This window comes from Schistocerca nitens, chromosome 5, assembly GCF_023898315.1.
Source record: "Schistocerca nitens isolate TAMUIC-IGC-003100 chromosome 5, iqSchNite1.1, whole genome shotgun sequence".
NCBI lineage: Eukaryota > Metazoa > Arthropoda > Insecta > Orthoptera > Acrididae > Schistocerca > Schistocerca nitens.
Window position 1 is genome coordinate 182129186 of NC_064618.1, and position 21979 is coordinate 182151164.

The following is a 21979-nucleotide window of genomic DNA, read 5'->3' on the forward strand; positions in this document are numbered from 1 at the left end:
CATCCCAATCTTCCACACCAGGGCCAGATGATGTTCACATTCATAGGTTGCAGCACTTTTCTCTTGTGGGCAAGCACTTTCTGCTTCATATGTACAACTGCATATGGGGAGAGGGCCCATTTCCCAGTTGCTGGTGTGAAGCCACTGTCATACCCATATTTAAGTGCAGGAAAGACCAACCCACCCTTCTAGCTACGGCTCCATTTCTCTCACCAGCTGTGCTTGCAAGGTGATGGAACATATGATTCATGCCCAGCTGGTGTTGTGGCTAGAGTCTTGCAAACTACTAACCACTAGTGTTTGGATTTAGAGCATGATGTTCTGCAGTTGGCCATCTCGTCACTTTGTCCACCCGTGCCGTGAATGATTTTGTGCAGAAATCCCAGACTGGCCGTATTTTTTGATCTGGAGAAAGCCTACGACACCTGCTGGAGGACTGGTATCCTCCGTACTCTTTACATGTGGGGCTATTGTGGTCGCCTGCTCCATTTCCTTCAGGAATTTTTAAAAGACTGAGTTTTCAAGGTAGTTGTGGGTTATGCCTTGTCGGACACCTTTATCCAGGGAAAATGTGTGCCTCAGGGTTCCGTTCTGAGCGTCATCTTCTATGGCCTGTCTCCTCACAGGCATCTTTGGCTCCCTTTTCATTGACGATTTTACTATCTATTGCAGTTCTCCACGGACCTGTCTCATTGAGTGGCACCTCCAGCGATGTCTCGACAGTCTTTACTGATGGCGCATAGACAATGGCTGTGGTTTTCCCGTTGATAAAACCCGTTTGTATGAATTTCTGGCAGCACAATTCATTTCTTCCACTGTCTTTACATCTTGAGCCTGTTGCTCTTCCATTCATTGAAATTCCTGGGAGCAGATCCAACCACCCTCCTCTGTTTGTACTGGTCCCTTGTCCTTCGAAAACTAGACTAAGGGTGTTTCATTTATGCATATGCACATTCTTCCCTCTTATACAGTCTCAGTACTATCCACCATCGTGGCACCTCTTTGGCTAGTGACGCCTTTTACATTAGCCCGGTTGAGAGTCCGTATGCAGAAGCTGCCAAACTACCGCTGTCCTGCTTCTGTGACTTTCTCCTTAGCAGATACACATGCCATTTGCGATGTGTGGCCACCCATCCTATGCCTCCTTCTTCGATGACTCCTTTGATCACCAGTATGGGCGCTTCCTCGCTTCTCTGTTACCTCATGGAGGTTGCTTTTGGCTCTTGCTCCAGCAGCTTAACTTCATGCTACCTGCAACTTTTCCAGTGGGTATAAACCCTTCACTACCTTGGCTTTGTGTGGTGGCCGATATTCACCTTGGCCTTCATTCGCTTCCTAAAGACACTACTCCAGCCTTGCTCTATCACCCTCAGTTTCATGACCTTCGCACAGAACTTTGCGGTAGTACCTTTGAGTACACTGGTGTGTCTCAGACTGACCATGGCGTTGGGTGTGCCTTCATCATTGGCACCAATGTTTTTCTGTATCAGCTTTTGGAACACTGCTCCAGTATTTATAGCAAGAGTTCTTCGCCCTGTATCAGGCCACACAGTACATCCGGCCACACAGGCTTTACTATTGCGTCATCTGCTCCGACTCTCTGTGTGGCAAAGCCTCTGTGTACTGTACACCATCCTTGCCTGAGTGCAACGGGTCCAGGAAAGCTGTCACTTGCTCACTCTTGATGGAGCGAGCCACTGTGATTTTTTATGCGGGTTCCTGGTCACGTCGGTCTGACAGGAAACGAAGCCGCTGACGGTGCTACCGAGGCCACAGTCCTTGGACCTCAGCACGCAAGTTCTCACATTCCCCCTGATAATCTCTGTGTTGCTGTTTGTCGACAGCTGGTGTCACATTGGCGTCAACACCTGATCCTTCCTTCATGGAAACACTCAGGTTTATTAAGCCCCTCCCAGCAGTTTGGACAACCTCCTCTCGGCCCTCTCACCATGAGGAGATCATTTTAGCTAGGTCGCATATCGGGCACTTGTCTTTTTAGCCATCGCCATATGTTAAGTGGTGCTCCCCCACATTTTTGTACTCATTGCACTTAACCTTTGATTGTCCGCCATTTTCTGATGGAGCGCTGAACACCTTGCTGTTGTGCGCCCAAAAACCCTGCTGCTATTTTCTGATGGAATGCCATTTGTTTAACCACTTACGTTCTCGTATGTGTTTCCCGTCTGAGTTATCGGCCGTTTCGGTGAACACTGCGCAGGCTGTCGACTGCATTTTACTTTTTATCCTTTACGTAGCTGCAGCTGCTAAGTCAACACAGCCATGCATAAACACCCACCCACCTCCCAAGGGGTCGTAACCCCTGCAACCCATTGATAAAATTATGATAAATAAACAATTAAATAATAGATGTAAAAGATAAGAATTTTAAGTGAAACTAGAGGTAGTCTTTTTAAAAAAAAAATCTCACGAGATAGATAAGAATGGTTCGCAACTTTAAACTGATCAATAAAATAAACAATAAATTTTTAATTATAAAAAGAATTGTAAGCATGAATATATTAAACAGAAATAATAAGACAGTGCCCCAGGGAGAATCCCAGAGTGCCCCAGAGAGCATCCCAGAGTGCCCCAGAGAGCATCCCAGAGTGCCCCAGAGAGCATCCCAGAGTGCCCCAGAGAGCATCCCAGAGTGCCCCAGAGAGCTAAAACACCAAGAAGAATCACTTCTCGGTTTTTGGCAAGATCAATGTGTAGAAGTCTGTATAATATAACAAAGTAATAAACAAATATAACCCACCCACCTCCCCAGGAGTCGTAACTCCTGCAGAAACAGTGATAGATATGTTTTTAATAATTAGTAATCAATAAGAACGCTCCATGGCTGTGTAAAACATGCAGTTGCCTCGTGTTAAATGAAATGCAGCTGCTTCATAATATAAAGCAACTAGAAATCGTAACATGTCGTAGCTGCCTGCAAGTACTGATAAGAGCAGCACCATACGTCACACTTCCTGCAGATAATTAGAATCTTGCTGGGCGCGGCAGGAAGTAGCGTGCCAGAAATCCAACATGGCGGCCGGATGCAGACTTTTTCAGCGGACCGTGCTTAGTTAGAACTATAGCACGGTCCCCCCACCAACTTCCCCTCCAGCGCCTCGTGTACCTCCCCTACGTCATTACATAGCTGCAGCTGCTAAGTCAACACAGCCATGCATAAATTACTAATTATTAAAAACATATCTATCACTGTTTCTGCAGGAGTTACGACTCCTGGGGAGGTGGGTGGGTTATATTTGTTTATTGCTTTGTTGTATTATACAGACTTCTACACATTGATCTTGCCAAAAGCCGAGAAGCGATTCTTCTTGATGTTTTAGCTCTCTGGGTGACTCTGGGATGCTCTCTGGATATCCATTATATTATAGTTTATTACTTTGTTATATTATACAGACTTCTACACATTGATCTTGCCAAAAGCCGAGAAGCGATTCTTCTTGGTGTTTTAGCTCTCTGGGGCACTCTGGGATGCTCTCTGGGGCACTCTGGGATGCTCTCTGGGGCACTCTGGGATGCTCTCTGGGGCACTCTGGGATGCTCTCTGGGGCACTCTGGGATGCTCTCTGGGGCACTCTGGGATGCTCTCTGGGGCACTCTGGGATGCTCTCTGGGGCACTCTGGGGCACTCTGGGGCACTCTGGGATGCTCTCTGGGGCACTCTGGGATGCTCTCTGGGGCACTCTGGGATGCTCTCTGGGGCACTCTGGGATGCTCTCTGGGGCACTCTGGGATGCTCTCTGGGGCACTCTGGGATGCTCTCTGGGGCACTCTGGGATGCTCTCTGGGGCACTCTGGGATGCTCTCTGGGGCACTCTGGGATGCTCTCTGGGGCACTCTGGGATGCTCTCTGGGGCACTCTGGGATGCTCTCTGGGGCACTCTGGGATGCTCTCTGGGGCACTCTGGGATGCTCTCTGGGGCACTCTGGGATGCTCTCTGGGGCACTCTGGGATGCTCTCTGGGGCACTCTGGGATGCTCTCTGGGGCACTCTGGGATGCTCTCTGGGGCACTCTGGGATGCTCTCTGGGGCACTCTGGGATGCTCTCTGGGGCACTCTGGGATGCTCTCTGGGGCACTCTGGGATGCTCTCTGGGGCACTCTGGGATGCTCTCTGGGATTCTCCCTGGGGCACTCTGGGATTCTCCCTGGGGCACTCTGGGATTCTCCCTGGGGCACTCTGGGATTCTCCCTGGGGCACTGTCTTATTATTTCTGTTTAATATATTCATGCTTACAATTCTTTTTATAATTAAAAATTTATTGTTTATTTTATTGATCAGTTTAAAGTTGCGAACCATTCTTATCTATCTCGTGAGATTTTTTTTTTTAAAAAAGACTACCTCTAGTTTCACTTAAAATTCTTATCTTTTACATCTATTATTTAATTGTTTATTTATCATAATTTTATCGATCGGTTGCAGGGGTTACGACCCCTGGGGATAGCAATTTGGGGAAGGCTTGGTAGACCTTTCTCCATGTCCCTGGTTTTAGCTGTCTTCTCTTCTGTCAGTTGAGGTTAATGTGTAGTCATATTGAACTCCTCTCTTTGTCTTTGTGTTGTACAGTTCTGAGGTGGGCATGTAAGACCCTAGTTGTTTTTGCGCCCTAAAACAAAACAATTACATGAGTGTCGAACCGTAGCTCTTTAAATCCACTGTCCAGAAACAACCTCTGAAGTAGTGAGACACACTTTCATATTGATTTTGGCTTATACATATGATATCACAATGTTCACCCAGTTTTCATAGCATTTTAAGCACATAGGGTTATTCGGTAGTTAAATTATGGTCATCCTGTGACCACTGACTTGCTAGAATTGAGTGATAATTGTGTAGTGAAAGCTAGTCAATCCCTCCTGTTGTTATATTCTGTTACCTATTGTTAACTGCAAGAAGTTTGAATTTCCATTTCTTACTCTGCCAGTGTGTACAAAGTGACTTTACTCTTTTCAACATTGAGTTGTCTCTGAGAATTCTTATGGGAGTAATTATTCCCTGCATTCATTACTTGCATTGCCAATATTCTCATTACTCTAATCTTACAGAACGAAAAAATTATTTCGAATGTTGGCAGTGTGGGAGTGTTAACAACTTCTTCTTCATTGTTATTTATTTTCCAGCTTGTATTTGTGCAAAATCAGGTCTTCTTGTTTGTACCTTCACTAGGTTGTGAATTGATGATTACCATTGATTTTTACTGATCTGCGAAATTTTGACACTCAAAGTTGATCAAAGTTCCGAATGAAATAATCAGTTTTAACCAGCCAGGAAGTTTCTAATCAGCGCATATTCCTTTGCAGGATGGAAATTAGCTCTGGAAACAATCCTCTGTGTTCTGACTAAGTCATTTCTCCACAGTATCCATTCTTGTGGTAGTGCTTGTCCCGCAAGGTATGCAGAAGAATTTGTGTAAGTTGAAGTGTTTGAAAGCTCCTCCCCCTTCCCCCCCCTCCCCCCAAGAGCAATGGACTAGAGTGTAGCTTGTACAGGGGTGAAACTTTGACAATAAACAGTACATGTATGGAGATAGAGGCTTATGGAATGTGGTGCCTTGTAAGAAAACTGAAGATAGGGTGGGTAAGGCATATAACTAATGAAATGTACAGAATAGATTCGAGGAGGGAAGAAATTCATGGCACAACTTTGATAAAAGAAGGGATTGGTTGAGAAGACACATCCTGGGTCATCGAGGAATAGTCAGTTTGGTTGCAGCGAGGGGGATTGTAAAGTGCGAGACCAAGGATTGATGTAGGTTGCAATAGTTATGCAGAGATAAAGAGGCCTGTACTGGATAGACTACTGTGTATAGCTGCATCAAACCAGTCTTTTGATGCAAAACAGCAACATCATCATCTGCCAAGAAATACTGACAGTTTGTACAGTTGAGATAGTTCACAGATTTGAAACAAGCTGCAGTGCTTCATATACAACCTTGCCCTTGTTTTAATTACAGCCTTTCTTCATATTTTAACTTAATAACTTACGTTAAACTATTTCACAAGAGACTTATTGTTTTTTGAAATTTTGTATTTTTTTTAATAGGACGACTGTGGTGTTACAATTGTCATGGTCGAGGGAGAAAATTATTCTCAGCTAGAAGTTAAAAATTCAAAGCAATCAAAACAGAGTCCAGCTGCCAACAAAGACAATACTTCAAGGACAATGTATGTATTATTGCTGTTGTAGATTAAATGTTCACATTTATTCTTAGAGATACTTAATCAGCTTTGTTTTGTACATTTTACTCAAATGTGTGAACTTATTTTTGTGTGTTATCGTACATAATTAAAGGAATAATGCTTCTTCTCAGGTGTTCGGAGGATTCTATCATCACCTTACTTCCGACTGGTGCAGAGGCAGTCATGTGTGTGAGAGGAATTGAAAACACAAACCAGTTTACTGGAACACTTTTGGCAGAAACATGTGTAGATATATATAAAAAACTTTTTGAAGATTTGGGTTATGCAGAAGGTTCATATGATGGTGGTTTCAAGTAAGTTTGTTTTCTAATATGAGGACATCAAATAAATGTTTCCTTCATAGAGATGAGCTTTATGTAGAATGGAAATTTTGAGGAACTCTTGCTTCTCTATTGAATCTCCTGTTTTGGTATGAAACATATGCATGGATGTCCTGGTTTCCTTCTTTTGAGCTATGTAATACTGATGTGTATCAGTTTCCAGTTCTCTGGCAGTTTGTGACCGAAAATATTAAACTGTCACAAGTAAGTATTTTGTATACATAAAATAACAAAAACTTCCTAAGTTTAGCCAGCTACTGACCTAGCCTTAGAAAGTCCTAGGGGGAATTTTCTGTTAGTTCTTTATATTTAGCTATATTGCATTAAACTGTTGTAACATTAGTCTGGTTAAAAGCTGGATGGCTTCTTCAGGACGTTTCTGTTTCAACACCAAGAAATACAAATATATCTGTGTGAAAAATGAGTGATAGAATTCATCTCATCTGGTGGTTTCTGTGGAAGTGCAGCTTTTTTCCTTGTATGGAGAACCTGTAATTCTATAATTCTTTTCCTTCAGTTGCCATCTACCCATCAAACTTGAACATTCACATTCCACCTCAGATATTACAATTAAATCCTAAGTTTATGCATATTCCTTCAGCTTCATAATTTGTTATACTATTACTTGTTGTAATAGCCCTACAGCTTCAAAGGATTCATACTCACATTCATTTTGCGAAGACTTATGTCTCTGCAACTGTTGGCTATCCTTTTGAGTAATAAATATTTATGTAGCTGTAGCAAAACTTTGTAAGCAGTCTTCTTGTTATGCCTGGCTATGACTCAGCATCTCCTCCATATATTGAGTAGCAATCAGTCCTCATAATATTGTCATTAATTAGGATCGATCAGTTGTAGAATTTTGGAACACATATTATGTTAGAGTATAATGACTTTTCGGGAGACTAGAAATCTACTCTGTAGGAATCAGCATGGGTTTCGAAAAAGACGGTCGTGTGAAACCCAGCTCGTGCTATTCGTCCACGAGACTCAGAGGGCCATAGACACGGGTTCACAGGTAGATGCCGTGTTTCTTGACTTCCGCAAGGCGTTCGATACAGTTCCCCATAGTCGTTTAATGAACAAAGTAAGAGCATATGGACTATCAGACCAATTGTGTGATTGGGTTGAGGAGTTCCTAGATAACAGAACGCAGCATGTCATTCTCAATAGAGAGAAGTCTTCCGAAGTAAGAGTGATTTCAGGTGTGCCGCAGGGGAGTGTCATAGGACCGTTGCTATTCACAATATACATAAATGGCCTGGTGGATGACATCGGAAGTTCACTGAGGTTTTTTGCAGTTGATGCTGTGGTGTATCGAGAGGTTGTAACAATGGAAAATTGTTCTGAAATGCAGGAGGATCTGCAGCGAATGGACGCATGGTGCAGGGAATGGCAATTGAATCTCAATGTAGACAAGTGTAATGTGCTGCAAATACATAGAAAGATAGATCCCTTATCATTTAGTACAAAATAGCAGGTCAGCAACTGGAAGCAGTTAATTCCATAAATTATCTGGGAGTACGCATTAAGAGTGATTTAAAATGGGATGATCATATAAAGTTGATCGTCGGTAAAGCAGATGCCAGACTGAGATTCATTGGAAGAATCCTAAGGAGATGCAATCCAAAAACAAAGGAAGTAGGTTACAGTACGCTTGTTCGCCCACTGCTTGAATACTGCTCAGCAGTGTGGGGTCCGTACCAGATAGGGTTGATAGAAGAGATAGAGAAGATCCAACAGAGAGCAGCGCGCTTCGTTACAGGATCATTTAGTAATCGCGAAACCGTTACGGAGATGATAGATAAACTCCAGTGGGAGACTCTGCAGGAGAGACGCTCAGTAGCTTGGTACGGGCTTTTGTTAAAGTTTCGAGAACATACCTTCACCGAAGAGCTAAGCAGTATGTTGCTCCCTCCTACGTATATCTCGCGAAGAGACCATGAGGATAAAATCAGAGAGATTAGAGCCCACACAGAAGCATATCGACAATCCTTCTTTCCACGTACAATACGAGACTGGAATAGAAGGGAGAACCGATAGAGGTACTCAGGGTTCCCTCCACCACACACCGTCAGGTGGCTTGCGGAGTATGGATGTAGATGTAGATGTTATAGATGTAAGTTACATAATATGCATTAACCAACACTGGTTGCCACATTGTGATGTATATCCTTTTACACACTTGAATTATCATACTTACAGTGAAGATACAACCTAGTCTTCTTTTATTACCGAAAAGCGACTGGTTTCTGCAGGCAGTAGATCGCTTCAGTCGATTTTGGCCATTTCCTGAGATACCCCTTTATCTTGGCACCTCGGAATTCATCCTTTCCATATTGATAAGTAATTTCACACATGTAGAATGAAACTATTTTATATTAACATACCTCAGTTAAGTCACTTCTGTTTCACAAAGCCACGTCAGTGTAGGTTGTTACACATTATTTGTAAGCACAACATTTATCTTAGATTTATTGAATTGCTGACAAACTTCAATTCTCAGCCTGTGTGTTGTGAAACATTTTATTATTTCTTTTGTGGTTTGCTACAAGAATTCAGTAGAAAGGTGACTATCGTTCATCCAACTATTTTGGCCAAATGCTTGTAGCAGTTGCGAGCAAACCTATATGACATCTATCAGCTTATCTATTTGCCACTGTGTGGAGTCATAAACACATGCACTGATAGGATGGCAATGAGACTCAATTTTTAATAGGCAAACAAGTTGTAATTTGAAGTAACTGGTTATTTATATAAATCGACAAATGACGTATGATAAAAGAGGTATTCACAGATGAGAAATGACAACAAAGATTAGAATGAATGAAATGTACTGGGCAATTCGGAAAGAAAACTTATTGAAAATGGTGACCAGAAAATGATTTACTGAAGTGGTCAAATCAGGCTGTAAGAGCTGAAGAATAAAACTCTTATTTAATTTGCTTTCCATTTAATATTGTGTATGTTCTCTCTCTGTGGTAATCAGCATTAATTTTTTTAAGATGACCAATGTATTCTAATTCCAGCCTCCCTTACTCACTCAGACTTGTTCTCCACCAACTTTTATTTTGATATAAGGTTCTGCTTGTTGCCTTCAGAACCTTTGAGCCCTTTCTCTGTCCTTCTGTGCCAATAGAGAAAATATTGCTGCCCTTCATGGAATCCTATCCCACTTGCTCATTAAGTACTGTCCAATCTACAGAATCAACTCTAGTGACATTGAAATAAATTTGATATTGGGGTGCAACCTGTTGTACAGAGGCCTACCTGTATATAGATCCAGTCAGTCCCTATTAAGCAACAATGCAGTTCTACATATTACCATGACTCAATAATCCCTGAGATGTTTCCACAAGACATCTTTATTCTGTAATAAAAAATTATAATGCTCTATTATCCAGATCAAAACCCTACTGTTGCAATACTAAAAAGTCCACCTGAAAAACTATTTAACATTTTGGCCTCCTATTCTGTTTTAGAATGTTATTACGAACCAGAATCACACAACTAGTAGTAAAGAGCCATTCACAGATTCAGTAATTTGCCTGGATGACCTACTTGACATGGCTTTACTCCAGAGAGTTATTTCCACATGCTTTACAGTACTCTCGACCTAAGCATATCTTCAACTTAGCGTTTTAAAACCTCAATCCCACAGAAAATTCTGTTCAAAGTCCTCACCTTCATACACCCCACTTCAGATATACTGGACTGGTAAAATATCTGCTTCAGTTCACCTACACTGTACAGTGTAAAAAACTTCTTTGTCACTCACTTTACTTACCAGGAAAAAACACAAAGCCAATATCATACATTGCCTCCCACAGCACAGGTGCAGAACAGCATCATATGGCCTTGTTGAGTACTCTTGATGCATCCCACACACAGTCGGCTACTTCTCTAGTTTCCTCTGATGTGTAGTGCACACCTGGCCTATTTAGGGGGGATGCTAAAACTCCCAAACCTATGGCACAAAGCCGCAGCCCAGTTTGTCACAAAAACTTCATTCAACTAAGAACCAGGGAACCATGATTTAGCTTGTTAGTCTACTTCTTCCATTTGTACAGTCATTTGTCATCTGCCCTATATTGACCTGTAACTCTTCCATCCTAAGTGCTTCTCAGTTTCATTCAAAGTGAATTTTATGTCTTCCTTACATTTGGCAGGATGGCTTTATTGTCTGTAAACCTTTGTTGGTATTTGACAACTTTGCATTACTCTTACGAAATTTTATTACATTTTTTTAGATAGCTGCTATGGCAGTATGATAACTTGAAATCTTGTCTTTCCCTGTTCTTTGTTCTTGATTTTATGTTATTCCCTCTTGAATTTTGTAGATATTGCAGATTACACTTCTCTCTCAGTTCTTCATCCAGATTTCTTCCAGAATTTCAAAACTCTTTCATAATCTGACAATTATCTTAGTTCTCAAATACCATGACTGTGTGCTGGATTTTCTTTATTCATCCTTCTGTTGTTAATGTGAGATTGGAGTTGTTTCTGGTACCTCTCTATTTTCTGATGCCAAAATCTTCGTCTTGTAGCACCTTGTCAGTATTACCTTAATTTCTTTAGGATGTTACTGTTGACATAATTTCAGAAGCTTCAAGGGACATTAATTGGGTGAATGGTGAGTCTCACATTTTTCTGCACTTCCCATTATGGTACTGCGTTGTTGTTGTTGATACTGATAATGTGAAATTGTATTGATACATCTCTTGTTTGTAGAATTTGGGTACCAGACCAAACGACACTATGCCCTGTACCCGGCAATGGTTTTTAATAGTCCTGAATGCATGCTATATAATCCTGCTTGGTTGTTTGAGCTTAAATCATTGGTTGTTCTGTCATGCTCTGGCTGCAGTACTGATCACAATTTCTTCCATATCTGTATCTTACCTGTCTTCTGGCACACTGTATGCAAGCTATCCTTCACGCAGACTCTCACAGTCTATTTGTCCTTTCTTTTGCACTTAACATACAAGTTGAAGATGAGACTATTCTGTTGTTTTTGTGCTGTGTTTTCTTGAAATTAAATTTAATCTACTTTAACATGATGTTTCTTCCAGAAGGCCTTTTGTCTCAGTTTCTATTTACACTCACCCACTCTGATTTTCCATAACAGTCTCTACTGATTTCCAACCTCCTTTTTTTCTAATAATAATAATAATAATAATAATAATAATAATAATAAGACTGTTTATAGTATCATGTTCTGGTAGCCAAGAACAAGAACTTTATTACTCCTGAGGTAAAGCTATGTAAAGATTGTCCTGATGTAATGGTTTCTCACAACATGATAACAGTTCTTGTATGTACAAGCAGAGGATTTCTGCATTTAACATTTGACGATGCTGCTATGGCTGCAGTACATTAGGACTTTGCTTTTATGAAACAGATCTGATGATGGTCATTAAAGACTGAAACCAGTAATCTGTTAAACAAAAAAGATTGTGACCATAGACTTAAATTAAAGGAAACTTACAAGCAGAGGACACTGTCAATCATTGTAGAGAAGCATTGTCATAGGCAGAGTCAGTATATGTGGTGCAGGCAATGCCTCTGGTTTTACCGGCAAGTGCTGCACTCTGATGATTAGAGTGATGGCACTTTCGATGTAGAGTCAAGACGGGCAGTGGGATTTGCACTGGCTGGTGACCTGCTGTTCAGTGTCCTATAAAGGATACCTGGCAGAGGAATGCAGGGAAGTTGTGTAATGTCACATGGTTTGCAGACGCGAGCTAGTGCTTGCTATAACTGGTGGATGTGACATCACTAATACTGCAGTGGCTGTTGAGGTAGCATGGCCTGTGGCTGTGTCGCAGGTCCTTTGATAGGACTAAAATCCGAAACCCTCTATTTTGTGGCGTATGGCTGGATCATAAGGGACCAGCCATATGCCACATTCCCCTTTCCTTTGGAGGAGATGACTGAGCCATCTCGCTGTATAGATGGGGCTGCGGCAGAGACGACAGTTGAAGTTACAACACTATTCACATGATTAAGGAAAAATGGTTTGTATTGTATTAGTGCACAATTATTTTTTGGTTGTGAACAGTGTCCTTACACTGACACACATTGCATCAAAATTGATCAACTCACACTGTGACACATTACTTCAAAATAGTCGCAGTTGCAGCACGTGTGTTCCTCTGCTGTGCCAGAAAATGTTGTGTACAGTATATTTCCCAAGTATGTGAAAGTGTTTGCAATAACTAGGTCCAACTTTCCACACATCTATATTTTTTCTTTCCACTACTCAAAATGTTTCAGCTTATCATTTCCCGTGAGATTGCCAGGGGCTTTTCTGTCTACTGTTACAGCCAACCATGGAGTTAAAAACACGTGTGTAATAAATTGTTCATCAAAATGCTTTTTTGGGATCTTGTCATACTATAAGTGCACGGAGAAGAATGAATCCCACTCTAATAAACCATACCTAAGAGTTAAAAGGGCATAAGTCTGATTTCTGCAATTTTGACTTAAGACATTAGTTGTAATGCTCCCACACTGCTTGATTTGCAGGAGAAGTTTGACAGAGTGGTTTGAGCCTCATTTTGGCAGTGGTAAAAGAGCACAAATGAAGCAGTGTGTTGATATTATAAATATAGGGTTAAGTCAAAATTGGGGTGTTAGACTTAATGCTTCTTCACCTTTTAGATTTGGAAGTAGGTCCTTAATAACATGAGGAGTCATGTTTTATTTAATTTCTGCTACCTGATTTTCGGGTCTTGGCTTGTTAACTTTTTATGCTACATTCACTCCCATACTAAATATTGGCATTGCAACATTTACAAAAAATTCACACGCATGTCCTTTTTCCATATACTTCTAAATTTGTTCAGACTGTCATCCAGATGTATATCACTGTCATGTGAAATATAACACCATGAATATTGGAGAAGTATTTTACTTGTTCTGTTATTTTGTTGTAACTTATTTTGTTGTCTTCAGTAACTATTTGTTCTGGGTGGTCACTTTTCATTGAATGGCATTGTGTTAATTTCATTGCAGAAATTTCCAGATTGTGTTGTTGCTGTCTTGTTTCTAATGTAAACTGTGTGTTACATTTTGTTTTCACTATTCTATGTAGATCATTACCATTGAGCATTGCATTTAGTGAAACACTTTCCCTATACAAATCCGTAAGTGTGTCTTTGATCTTCGTAAACATCCCATCCATGTATATAGGGTGTCACACAGCTTTTAAGGTAAAAATTTTATGGCTTGTAGAGGATCCTTAACTGAGTCTGTGAAAGATCTCTGATTTGCCTCCTTTCTTAAAAACAGATTATATTTGCTTGGCACTGTTCTTAATGGACTTTGATTCTTCAGTCATATGTTGCAAAAGTATAAAATAGTTACGGATGAAATGACACTGTTGATTATTGTATATAACAATGTTTGCTGACAATGTAAATTTTGTTTTCTGTATTTGAAATAATATTTCTGTGATCTTTGATGTGGTTTTCTTATTGCAGGTTGTGGTTGGTTTTTGACTTTTCCTGTAAGCATCCCAAACCTTACAGAGTATAAATTATATTTTTTCTACATTTTAGTACATTTTCTTCTTTTCCAAGTTTGTTCTTTAGTCCGAGTGCTTCTATTTCCGCTGCTTCATGTATGTTCCTCTATATCTCCACTTACATCTGTTTCTTCTGTCTTGATGGTCATCTTATATTGGTAAGGATTTATCATGCATTGATCATCTAAGAGGTGTACTTCAAAGACCTTTTCAGTTTTCATGAGCTGTTTACGTATTTTCCCACATGCTGCTGAAATCTTAATAGTGAACATTACTAAATAATGGTCCATCATACATCACATCCTCTTTCTTTATTGACTCTGAAGAAATTTTCTTGTGTATGATCGATTATGTAATCGTTTATCTTCACCATTTCGTGGCACAGGTGAACTACTTAACTTTTATTTTAAAAAAATTGTTGGTTTTGTTAATAGGTTAAATACTGTAAATCGCCTCAGTCTTAATTTTTGCAATTGTATGTTTTGTTATTCCGAACCACGTAAATTGTCACATGGTCCACTCTTATGTTCATATTCTCTGCTAGTTGAGTTGCCAGTGTTGCCCAGATATGCATTTGTTTCAGTTCTAACAATTGAAACTCCAGTTTGGCATTTCAACAGTGTAAGGACGAGAATAGATTGCTACTCACCTAAAGATCACATGTTTTTGCCTACGTGCAACTCAATGTGTCATCTTTATGGTAAGTAGCAAGCTATCCTTTTCATTATATTATTGTTTATTTCAATTCTATTAGCCAGACTCCTCCTGCCCCTTCCTCTGTGCTGTATAATGCGATTTTTTAGATATATTTAATGCCATACATGCATACTGTCTGCTTAACATGTTGCAAATAGTTAGTATCAAAGAAATAATAAATTAAAACATACTGCTTTATGTGGCAGTTTTTCATGCAGCTTAATGTTTATGATGTCATACTCCTGAACTGTGCCGTACAGTGATATAACCTTGCATGTACATTCAGTGCTACATTTGAACACAGTGTGTCGTGAATACTGTTTGTAGTAAAGAAGTGACAAATTGAAACATCAGCCTGATGTGACAGTTTTATTGCACGAACAATGAAAACATAGTTAACGATAAACTTCTTTTCCTTTCATCATTTTGTAGGGGGGGAAGTGACACTGAGTAAAAGTTTCAGGAAAGTTTGAAATTATGCTTAAAGTTTGTTGAAAGTCGCTAAGTGCTCTCTTCTCAAATACTGGATGAATAAAATCAGGCTATTCACACATTGTGGCCTACACTACTACTTCACCCTCACCCTTACCCCTTTGATAGGTAGGTGATTCTAACCTGCAGTGATTCTTTCCAAACAGTAAGTGACATGTGTACCAGGTTTGGTTGAAACTGGTCCATTAGTTTTGGAGGAGATATGGACTATACGGATACATAAATTCATGCATTCATATTTATTATGTTTATACATATCTTTTTTTCTGTGATCAGATTTTGATGAACGTAAATATACAAGGTGCCCCAAGTTATGTTAAAGGTTTTGAAAACCTCATGAACACTAGTCTGCTGCGTTTGGAGATTAGCGTGTTCAAAGATGGACAGACATGACAGATTGACAGAGGTATTATTAATATACTGGTAAGCAGTACATAATGATTTTTATCAATTTGGTCCAAAAGTTTTGAAGAATTTTTAATTTTAGCCATCTCTTTACCACAGGTTGCCTCCCTCATTATTTGTTCCTTTCTGTATTCCATTTGTCTCTACTCCATCTGATAGCAGTGTCTTTCATTGAAATATTGTCACAGGTCATGGAAATATTATTTGATCCACAGCATGTACTTTTTAACTTAAGGAAACTCTTGTTGTATGTGATAGTTATTCACCTTTTGAGGATAATACACCATATCACTTTTGCTCACACTATTCCAGATTTGTTTTAACATGCTTAGCATGAGTCAAGACTAATAGAAGATTTGTTTTGTTTTCTGTAGCAGTAAGAATATCAGACTGTTATCCAACTTAGTGGTTGTCTAATACTTTTGATAACTGCAAAACTTTTTCCTCACTGGTGTGTTGCAGCAAGAGTCATGTTGGCAGTGGTTTGTTAAAACTGTCATTGAACTCTTCTTGTGGAACTGGAATGTTGTTCTAGGCTAATGAATTTTAGTATTTCTTTCTCTGTGCCAATGCTCTGCTTTAAGAAACAATATCCAGCCATCCTCCATTGCTTAGCATTGATTCCTAGCATCTGTTTACCGTATTTACTCGAATGTAAGCCACACTCGAATCTAAGCCGCACCTAAAAAATAAGACTCGAAGTCAAGGAAAAAAAAATTTACCCGAATCTAAGCCGCTCCTGAAATTTGAGACTCGAAATTCAAGGTGAGAGAGAAGTTTTAGACCGCCCCTCCAAATCGAAACAAAGTTGGTCCATTGTAACGTGAAACACAATTGAGGTCGAATGGATGAAGATACAGCTACAGTTGTTTGGTTCGAGTCGTAAGCTCAACAGTTAAGCTTTACCAAGTAGCCATTGCTGTGTGTCAGGCGCTCCGTCCGTATTTATATGGGTACCCTTCCTTTTTCACGTGCTTCGTCTGGTTTGAATCGATTGCTTATTTTGCTTTGATCTGATAAGTGCCGTTCTCTTTGTTATAGTTGTTTACATCACTCTAAGCTGAAAATGCATTATTGTACTGTGTCATGCATTGTTTGTCGCATTCTGATGACGAGTGTTTACGGCCTGTCGTCGCTCGCGGCGTGGCTTGCTTAGTGCGCACCACCGCCGCTTACAATAAAAAAAAAAAGAGAGAAATAATCTCATTAGCGAAACAATGGCAAGAGACTGCTTTTTGTTGTTACTTACACTGCCACTTTCTTTGATAATGATCAACAAGAACCAAATAATAGCTGCGTATAATAGAAGATGTTCTGAGTTTAGCGAAAAATTTTCTCCGTTAGAAAATCTTTGCAGACGCCTCTTTAGTACATTACAGTCTGCACAGAAATTAGTCATATCTTAGATTTAAAAATTTAGGCAGTTGCCGTGCTTCATTTCTGACTGTATCACTATACAGCATAAGAATAATATGAATATAAACATGACATGGTATGTATATTCTTCCGCGTCTTCTCGGTCTAGTTTCGTAGTTTATTAGGCAGACAGGATTTAAATGAGATAGCAGCAAACACGAAAGAATACCTGGCATAATGTTTACATTCTTATACCTGTTCTTTTAATTTATTTACTGACGCAGAGGTTTTGGCGCCAGTATTTATCTTTGTGCCTGCAAAGCATACCTGTGTTGCGCTACATATATTTGACGGCAGAAATTAGTTGTGGCGACACCTACTAACATTTTTCAGAACGTCCGCTTACTTTGCACTCGATTCTAAGCCGCAGGTGGTTTTTTGGATTACAAAAACCGGAAAAAAAGTGCGGCTTAGATTCGAGTAAATACGGTATCTTATTTGGTCATGTATGTCTACAGTATATGTATTCTGTTGTAACAATAAAAGCTCTTTAGATACAGCAGCTGAAAAAGTCCACCTTTACTTTAGGAGTATTAAATGTACTCACTCATAAATGTACTCACTCAATTCACCAGTTTTGAAGTTGTGGAATCTTCGTAGTTTTTTTGTTTTAGAAATGACAGCTCTTGGGAGTGTTCATATTACTTTCTTACTGTATACAGTAAGCAGACAATGAACTTTGCTGGGCTAATGGTGGTGTAATGAAATGGGAGAGGTGGAGGCATAACAGGAATATTGAAAATTGTTAGAAAGCTGGTAATAATTGCTGTAAAAAGTTTGTTTGTGGATTTTTACCTCTTATGGTTGGTGCCTTACTGGTAGATAACTTTGTTGTGTTGGTAATCGGAGTACTTATTTCCTCCTTGAATGTATATGGTCCTGTTACTCAATGCATCACGATTGTTTCAGAAGGAAAAAATAAGTCATTGTCTACGTGTTCACTTACTTCTCAAAAATTAATCTTTAGAAAATGGCTTTAAGTAGAAAATAGTTCCATTTACATCCCCTTGTGTAGGAAGTTTGTAGTTATGCATGACATTAATACTAAATGGCTAATGACAGTCCTTCATGCTTCCACAGACCAGCAGTTGGTGAAATGGTAGTAGCTCAGCTTCCCACAGATCCGTTATGGTACAGAGCTAAAATATTGTCAGTACTGCAGAATGGTTACCGTGTTGCTTTCTGCGATATTGGCATTTCACAGAAAGTAGAGAATGTGAGAAGAATCCCTGAGGGATTTGTAAACTTACAACAGATGTCTGTAAGGTGTGAAATTGTTAAGTATTTCATGACTGAGAGTGAGGTGTGGGAAAACTATATAAAGGTTAGTCAAAATGTTGTTGATACTACCATTATCTTAACTGCAAGTGTTTTTTGAAATGATGTCTATACAGATCCAAATATAAGTTAGGTCCCATTCATTGTAAAATTATAGTACCTAGAAATACTGAAAAAAAAAAAGTTCAGATAACAGTAAAAGGCACAGTATTGTGCTGTAAATATGGCTTCTTGGTTTAACATAATAGCTTGTTGCATATTTTGAAGTAAATTTCATTTACTGATCTGTTAAATTAGTTGGTTACCACTCCATTCTTTTGAAATGCTCTGTAAGTACGTATCTACTAATGTGAACAAATATTTGTGTTTTACTGATTCACTACTACTACTACTACTACTACTACTACTACTACTACTACTACGGCACTCTGAGTATGAATTTATATTTATTTTTGGTGATACAGTGATTTGGTGATACAGTGCCTTTGCAGTGTGATCAAATCCACATCTTCTACTTTCAACAAATGTACATGATTCAATATTTTGCCAAAAGTTATTTTCTTTGCTTATCTGTTGTTTTTTCCCTTTGTTTTTGGTGTTTTCTTGATACTTCACATGTTTTTACCTTTCTTTTGTTTTGTTTTAATGACTGCTCATGTCACCACAGTCATGTCATTTCCTGTTTTCTGCATTACCTTTTTGAAAATTTTTTTAGAACTTTATAGCATGGAGCTTTTTGTACAATTATTACTGCATTCTCCTTAAAAACATTTCAGTGTATATTTTAACATTTTGCTGTTTGGTCGTTTTGTGATCAAATAATAGTTAATTTATAAAAATATTTGACCTATTTTATGCAGTATCGAGTTTGTTTTGAATTACTTCTTCTTAAGATATGCTTGAAACAAATAAAATGTTGTATATAATTTTGGCTATTGTATAACCACTGAAAATTGTGCTTCAAAATCGCAATGTAGTGGAGGAGGAAAAGGAAAAACCAGTGGGAAGGGGGGGGGGAGGAGGGAGGGAGGGGATAAATGATGACAAAAGGGAAGGATGCGGCAAAATGAGGGGAAAATAGGAAACAGATTATCCTTAGGAAGCTGTGAAATAAGTGGAAGAGAGAGGAAAGCAACAGGATAAAACTTGCAGTATGGTTGTTAGGATTTGCTGGATGGAGGTAAGCCAGATGAAATAGCTGGTTATGTGTAGAGACATTGTTTAAGAATTGACATGATGTGTTACTTCTAAGAAATTTGAGTGATTTCTTTTATTGTCTCACGTGGCCAGGTCACCGTAATTACTGCTAGAGTTATGCATATTCTCTCTCTCTCTCTCTCTCTCTCTCTCTCTCTCCCTCCCTCCCTCCCTCCCTCCCTCCCTCCCTCCCCCCCCCCTTCCATCCCCTCCATCTCTCATCTATATGTTGTCACATTGTGTTGACTTCATTGAATATTTCTGCGTATCACATAACTTACAAATTACGAAGTTGTTGCAGAAATTCTCATTTGAGAGGATGACCGTTCAGGCCCTGTCCGACCACCCAGCTTTATGCTTCCTGCGGTTTCTGTAAATAGCCAAAGGCTCTAGATCCATTTCTAAGAACTTTGCCATTGACTGTAGTTGTTAAACAGTATGTTAAACAGTTTTCCTTTCTTTTGCAAAAACTTGTCGAGAGAATACCAGCTAATGTCTGACCTTGTGATACTGCATTGCTTTAAGCTTCAATTTGCATGACATGGTTGAATATAGAAACTAAGTATTTAAAATGTATATTTCTAAATTTAGGTAGCTGGTTGGCTATTGTTTCCATTGAAAGTTTTCTTTTTCCTCAGATTGGTGGGAACCTGAAAATGACTATTGTGGGTGCTTATCCCACAAAAGTTATTGCGGATGTTGTAGATAATGTTGTTATCTGTACAGTTGAAGTGAAGAAATGGGATGCTATTGCAGAAGACAAAGGCATTAAAGTTGCAGAGTTGGAGAATAACAGCTTCGTCGTATTGTCCACGTTTAACAGTCCAAGGGCAATGTTTGTAAGACCAACCTCAAAGAGCATGCAAGAAAAATTTAATAGGATCCTGCAGGATGTTGCTGGTCATGCTTTCAAAGGTCTGTAGGAAAATGTGTGAGGTCATGTATTGTTATGCAGACAAGTTGTACGTTACTTGAAATTTATTTTATCAATTTGCAGCACCACCTATGGATAGGTTGCCAATTAAAGGTGAAGTCATTGCTTGCAAATACAACAAGGATAACAACTATTACAGAGCAAAAGTGACTGGTTTTGAAAAAGATAAAGTGGCTGTTACTTATTTAGACTTCGGAAACACTGAGCTGGAAGACCTCAGTGATGTCAAAGAACTAAGTGAAGAATTGAAAAATGTATGTACCTTGTTTAAATATGTCTTTATTTCAGCTTAATTATTTCAATAACAATTTAAAAAATACTTTACTTTTCCTCTAGGTTCCTGCATGTGCTGTCAAGGTACACTTGAAGGATGTACCGGAGCTTCCACTTAACACACAGATTGTGGAATTTCTTAGTGAAATTACTTTGAAGGAAACAGATCTCAAAGTGGTAAGACAAGATGAATACAATTCATATTCATGTCAGATTCCTTTAGTGCAACAGAAATAAAAGTCTGGAACACTAATAATGTGGCATATTGCTCTTGACATTTCAAAACAAAACAACTAAAAACTTAGAAGATATTTGTAAGCTGTAGGTGGAAATAATGAATGAAACCATGCAAGGCAGGGAAGAATAAGGAGGTAGTAAATTCTTTTTGTCCTTTAGCATAGTTCTTAAGGTGGTAATGACTAGATGTTGTCCTTGTTCCTCTATCTTGTCTCTCTCCATCAATATGCTGGTAACTTCCTTTCAGGACTCTTAGTAGCAGACCGAGCGAGGTGGCGCAGTGGTTAGCACACTGGACTCGCATTCGGGAGGTCGACGGTTCAATCCCGTCTCCGGCCATCCTGATTTAGGTTTTCCGTGATTTCCCTAAATCGTTTCAGGCTAATGCCGGGATGGTTCCTTTGAAAGGGCACGGCCGATTTCCTTCCCAATCCTTCCCTAACCCGAGCTTGCGCTCCATCTCTAATGACCTCGTTGTCGACGGGACGTTAAACACTAACCAACACCACCACCACCATCTTAGTAGCAGACAATTTTTGGCAGTATACATGGTGTTCAAGATACGCTGTTCACATGAAATGTTTCTGGAGCCACTTAAAATATTGTAATTCTGTTTTCTCCCAGGTAAATTGTGGAAAGTCATCACTAAACAACGTATGGTCTCTCTTTCACGGTTATTAGTTACAGAGGTATCAGTAAAAACATTTGCTTTTGTATATGGAACTATGGTAATGCCTGCTGCTAGTATCATAGTTCTAAAGGAAACAAATTCAAAAGCAGTCAGCTCTTTAAAATCCAATTAATAGTTCCACAGAAGTTACAATGCATAGAAAATGAACATGAAATGTATAGTTGTCTTAAGGGGAAACTTATTTCCTACCAAAAGAAGGAAATAGATTGTCGGACAATGAGGAAACTGCTGCGATACTACTATAAAAGGGCCACAGAGAAACTGTGAACTGAATCTTTCATTCTGTCTGTTTTGTT

At 39.4% G+C, this 21979-nt stretch overlaps 1 protein-coding gene across 3 annotated transcripts in view; it reads left to right on the forward strand.

Annotated features, from left to right (window-relative positions):
- Nucleotides 1–21979, forward strand: part of LOC126260186 (uncharacterized) — a 296244-nt gene that overhangs the window by 151053 nt on the left and 123212 nt on the right. For all 3 annotated transcript variants that reach the window (XM_049957462.1, XM_049957463.1, XM_049957461.1), the window contains exons 14-19: nucleotides 6059–6180; nucleotides 6327–6509; nucleotides 18154–18397; nucleotides 20187–20463; nucleotides 20546–20736; nucleotides 20819–20932. In XM_049957462.1, coding sequence (XP_049813419.1) covers nucleotides 6059–6180; nucleotides 6327–6509; nucleotides 18154–18397; nucleotides 20187–20463; nucleotides 20546–20736; nucleotides 20819–20932 — 1131 coding nt within the window. The remainder of the gene's footprint in view (nucleotides 1–6058; nucleotides 6181–6326; nucleotides 6510–18153; nucleotides 18398–20186; nucleotides 20464–20545; nucleotides 20737–20818; nucleotides 20933–21979) is intronic.